At 42.6% G+C, this 5643-nt stretch overlaps 1 protein-coding gene across 1 annotated transcript in view; it reads left to right on the top strand.

Annotated features, from left to right (window-relative positions):
* LOC109847342 (GDSL esterase/lipase CPRD49-like) overlaps positions 2287-5643 on the top strand; it is a 6767-nt gene continuing 3410 nt past the window's right edge. Inside the window, exons 1-3 of the mRNA XM_020416575.1 lie at positions 2287-2494; positions 3677-3837; positions 3957-4100. Coding sequence (XP_020272164.1) covers positions 2287-2494; positions 3677-3837; positions 3957-4100 — 513 coding nt within the window. The remainder of the gene's footprint in view (positions 2495-3676; positions 3838-3956; positions 4101-5643) is intronic.

Consider the following 5643-nt stretch of genomic DNA (forward strand, 5'->3'; position numbering starts at 1 on the left):
CATGAGGATTTACATAAGATAAGTATTTACACCTAGTAGCAATGTTTCAATAGTTATTATTGTTAGTCTAAGTGTAGACCCAAAGCTGAAGCCGAAGCTGGAATCATGAAGATGAAGCAAAACGAAGGAAACAGGAAAACTACAGTGCGGTCGACCGCGGTGCTCTCGACGGTCGACCGCGAACGTGCACGCGACTGAGAAAAGTCTCTGGACTTTTCGCGATCAACCGTGATGGGTTCTGCGGTCAACCGGAGATACCCTGTAGGCGTTTTGGGTTTCTGTCGTTTATTCGGTTGAACGCGACTGGTTCGACGGTCGACCGCCAGTCGAGCTGGCAGTTTCCTAATCTGTTTTGAATTCTGTTTGGGCTGTGATTCATATATATATCTATATGTTTTCTATGGCTAATAAGAACGTGAAAAACCATGAGAGAGAGAGAGAGAGAATCTCAGAGAGATTAATCTCTTATTTGAGTGCTTGTATTCCTTCTTCAATTAATCAAAGAGATTATGTGGTGTGGCTCCCGAGGATGTAGACACGTTGCCGAACCTCGTTAAATTCATGTGTTTTCCCTTGTTCTTATTTCTGCAAGTTTTTATCTTTGATTTGTGGTGAATTTCTTTCTTCCTCAACTTTCTAGCAAGGTCCGGAAGGGCAATGGTTCGATTTGATTGTTTCAAATCCCCAACAACTAGTATCAGAGCTTTGTTCAGTAATTTGTTAGAAAACCATGGCAGAGAAATCAAATCTAAGATCGAGAAGTTTGACGGTTCAGACTTCACCTACTAAAAGTCACAAATGGAGGACTATTTGTACCAGAAGGAATTGTATCGCCCGTTGATGGGCAAGGATAATGGACAGAAGAAAAACGAGTCAGACGATGATTGGGAGATACTGGATAGGAAGGCTCTAGGAAAAATCCGGTTGTCGCTCACCAATATAGTAGCTCATAATATCTTGAAGGAGAAGATGACGGTAGAGCTTATGAAAGCGCTCACGAAGATGTAAGAGCAACCGTCTGCAGTAAACTAGGTACATCTGGTAAAAACTCTTTTCAACCTTAAGATGGCAGAAGGACGATCCTTCACGATGCACCTCAATGAGTTCAACATGATTGTTGATCAGCTTATCTCCGTAGACATCACTTTTGATGACGAAGTGTAGGCCCTTTTATTACTACTGTAGTTGTCGGATAGTTGGGCAGGTTGTGTGACGGTAATCAGAAATTCGGCAGAGAAGAAAAAGTTAAAGCTGAGTGAGGTAGTTAGTATGATTCTATCCGAGGAGGTTAGAAGAAAAACGTCTGAATCGGAAGGTTCAGGTTCAGCCCTAAACTTCAAGCAGAGAGGCAGAAGCCAGAAAAAAGGGAACTAGAACAGAAATCGGTCGAAGTCAGTGAAGAAGAGGTCGAACTCAAAGGTTAGGTCTATCAAAGAAAAGTGTTAGAACTGTGGCCAGGAGACCCATATGTCTTCAGTCTGCAAGAGTCCAAAGAAGGATGCAGGTGAGCAGGAGGCTCATATCGTGTAGGATGCTTTGATCCTTACTATGGACAGCGATTCAGATTCTTGGATCATCGACTCAGAAGCCTCTTTTCACGCCACTGCTAATAAGAAGCTTTTTTAGAATTATGTAACAGGGGACTTTGGAAAAGTATATTTAGGGGACAATGAGCCCTGTAATATTGTTGGAAAGGGCAATGTGCAGATTCAGATGAAGGGCTCTAAGTGGAACTTGAAGAACGTGGGACACGTATTGATGCTGAAAAGTAATCTTGTTTCGGTAGGATAGCTTGGAGTAGAAGGTTATGTTTCAACATTCACAGGGGATTCATGGAGAATCTCCAACACTACGATGGTAGTTGCCCGAGGTAATAAATTAGGGACTCTCTACCTCACCTCACATGAGAGTGACACCCTCGCAATTGTAGCTGGTAAAAAGAGTATAGATCTGTGGCATAATATGCTAGGACACATGAGCAAGAAAGGGATGAAGATCTTGCATTCACAAGGAAAGCTAACTAAGATTGACTCCGTGGAAGTCGGGGTTTGTGAAGACTGCATCCTTGGGAAGCAGAAGAGTGTTAGTTTCTAGAAGGGTGGAAGACCATCTAAGGCTCATAAGCTAGAATTGATTCATACAGATATATGAGGTCCAGTCAGTGTGTCTTCTTTTAGCAGTTCGAGATACTATATCACCTTTATCGATGATCACTCGAGGAAGGTGTGGATTTACTTCATGAAGCACAAGTCAGAGGTATTCGAAGTCTTCAAGAAGTGGAAGGCCATGGTGGAGAACAAGACAGGTCTGAAGGTGAAGTGTCTAAGATCAGACAATGATGGAGAATACGAGCTGGAGGAATTCAAGAGGTTATGTGTTACGAATGATATTCACTTAGAGATGACTACTCTAGGAACGCCGCAGCAGAATGACACTGCAGAGAGGATGAACAGGACCTTGACGGAGCGTGCCGGGAGCATACGATTACATGCAGGTCTGTCTAAGATATTTTGGACGAATGCGATGCATACGACAGCTTACCTTATTAATCATGAGCCATTAGTTACATTGGATTTTAGGATTCCAGAGGAGGTTTGGAGTGGAAAGAAGATAAATCTCTCACACTTGCGGGTATTTGATTGCGTGGCTTATGTTCATATTAGTGATCATGTAAGGGACAAGCTAGAGGCTAAGTCACAGAAGTACACATTCATTGGATACAGTATTAATGAGTTTGGGTATCGCCTTTGGGATGAAAAGAACAGGAAAATCATCAGGAGCTGAGACATCATATTCAATGAGGAGGTGATGTACAAAGATAGGGAAAATGACAAGGATAGCCAAAGCAGTGGGAGCAGCACTTCGGATGCAGGTGGATCCGAGTACATAGATTTAGAGGAACTTCTAGATAGGGGTGATGATGTTTATTCTGATCGAAGAATGGAGAAGACTCTTGGTGCAGAAGCAACTACCTAGGGCGTGGAGCTTAGGAGGTCATCTAGGGTACCCAAACCGAATCCTAGATATCTTTTATCTCTTGATTACTTATTGTTGACAGATAGCGGTGAACTAGAGAGCTATGAGGAGGTTATACAAGTGAGTGAATCTCAGCAGTGGGAGCATGCGATGCAGGAGGAGATGGATTTTCTACTCACTAATGAGACATGAGAATTAGCACAGCTACCTGCACAGAAAAAGGCCTTGTATAACAAATAGGTCTACCGGGTCAAGCAAGAGAGTGATGGAAGCAAGAGGTTTAATACTAGATTAGTTATAAAGGGGTTCCAATAGCGAGAATGAGTGGACTACACGGAGATATTTTCCTCTGTTATAAAGCTCACAACCATCAGGGTGGTGTTGAGCTTGGTGGCTATAGAAAACCTCTTCCATGAGCAGTTAGATATGAAGACTGTCTTTCTTCATGGTGACTTAGATGAAGAAATTTATATGAAGTAACATGTTGGCTTCATTGAAGAAGGAAAGGAAGAGATGATGTGCAAGCTCAAGAAGAGCTTATATGGTTTGAAACAGGCTCTGAGACAGTGGTACAAGAAGTTTGATAACTTCATGCAAAATAATGGCTACAGAAAATACAATTCGGATCATTGCTGCTATTTCAAGAGGTTCGAGTCTAGCTTTATTATATTGTTATTATATGTTGATGATATGTTAGTAGCAGGACCATGTTTAGAGGAGATAAATAGTTTGAAGAAGCAACTGGCAAAGAAGTTTGTAATGAAGGATCTAGGTGCAGTAAAGCAGATTTTAAGGATGCGAATCAGTAGGGATGAAGCTGAAGGGAAGTTGAGGTTGAGCCAAGATGGATATATCGAGAATGTACTTCAGAGGTTCAATATGTAAAATATTAAGGTTGTTAGCACACCTCTTGGAAGTCAGTTCGAGTTATCTGAGGAGAAATCGCCTAAGACAGATGTAGAGAGTGAGCATATGAGCAGGATGTCATATTCTTCGGCCATTGGGAGTCTCATGTACGTGATGGTTTGTACAAGGCCGGACATTACCCATGCAGTGGGAGTTATAAGCAGGTTTGTAAGAAATTCAGGGAAGCAGCATTGAGAGGCTGTGAAGTGGATATTGCGGTACTTAAGAGGGGCAACGAACAAGCCACTATGTTTCAGGAGGAAGGAGTTAGTGCTGTAGGGATACATGGATGCGGACTTCGCTGGTGATCATGATACGAGGCGAAGCATCACGGGGTAGCGTCGACAGCAATGAGCTAGGTCTCAGTCTGCAGACCATTGTGACTTTATCTACAACCGAGGTTGAGTGTGTCGCGGTGACTGAAGCAAGCAAGGAGATGGTCTGGTTGAACGGGTGCTTGGAATAGTTGGATCTGAAGCAAGAGAGAGGAGTTGTTTATTGTGATAGACAAAGCGCTATACATCTTACCAAGAATCCAGTTTATCATGCCAGAACGAAGCACATCGACGTACGATACCATTTCATATGCTCGCTAATTGAAGACGGAAAGTTACACTTAATGAAGATTTTGGGGAGTCAAAATCCGGCGGACATGTTAATGAAGACAATCACCATTGAGAAACTGAAGTTGTGCGCAACTTCAGTTGGCCTTCACGAGTAGAAGATGAAGGCGGAGCCACACTAGAAGGATCGGCGAGATCGCCGGGATGTTGATGATTGAAGAAAGGATTTTTCGAGGAGGAGAAGATACTTGCGAAGAAAGGAAGAGTTCGGGTGAACTCGCTGATGGCATTTTGGTCTCCAAGTGGGAGATTGTTAGTCTAAGTGTAGACCCAAAGCTGAAGCCGAAGCTGAAATCAAGAAGATGAATCAAAACGAAGGAAATAGGAAAACTGTAGTGCGGTCGACCGCGGTGCTCTCGGCAGTCGACCGCGAACGTGCATGCGACTAAGAAAAGTCTCTGGATTTTTTGCGGTCGACCACGATGGGTTCTGCGGTTGACCGGAGATACCCTGTATGTGTTTTGGGTTTCTGTCGTTTATCCGATCGACCGCGACTGGTTCGGCGATCGACCGCGAGTCGAGCTGGCAGTTTCCTAATCTGTTTTGAATTCTGTTTGGGCTGAGATTCATATATATCTAGGGGTAATAAGAACGTGAAAAACCATCAGAAAGAGAGAAAAGAGAGAGAGAATATCAGAGAGATTAATCTCTTGTTTGAGTGCTTGTATTCCTTCTTCAATTAATCAAAGAGATTGTGTGTTGTGGCTCCCGAGAACGTAGGCACGTTGCAGAACCTTGTTAAATTCGTGTGTTCTCCCTTGTTCTTACTTCTGCAAGTTTTTATCTTTGATTTGTGGTGAATTTCTTTCTTGCTCAACTTTCTAACAAGGTCCGGAAGGGTAAGGGTTCGATTTGATTGTTTCGAATCCCCAACAATTATAGATATTCTTAATTTCTTTCCCTCCAAAATATTGATAGCAAAAAAGAAATTTTCTTGTTGTCAATTTTCTTCCCCTCTAAAATTATTTTATATCCATTCTGAAAAGATTCCTTTTTTTTTAAATGCCTTTCTATATCCCCGAGCGAGGAGGCACGCAGATTAGGTAACCCATCATTGACCGACCCTAACCCTTTGTTAAGTGTTTGTTACCAACTGTGCTTATTTTACAGCGTGTCAGCTCTAGAGATCTGCAAAAAC

Source organism: Asparagus officinalis, chromosome 7, assembly GCF_001876935.1.
Source record: "Asparagus officinalis chromosome 7, Aspof.V1, whole genome shotgun sequence".
In the NCBI taxonomy this organism is placed as follows: domain Eukaryota; kingdom Viridiplantae; phylum Streptophyta; class Magnoliopsida; order Asparagales; family Asparagaceae; genus Asparagus; species Asparagus officinalis.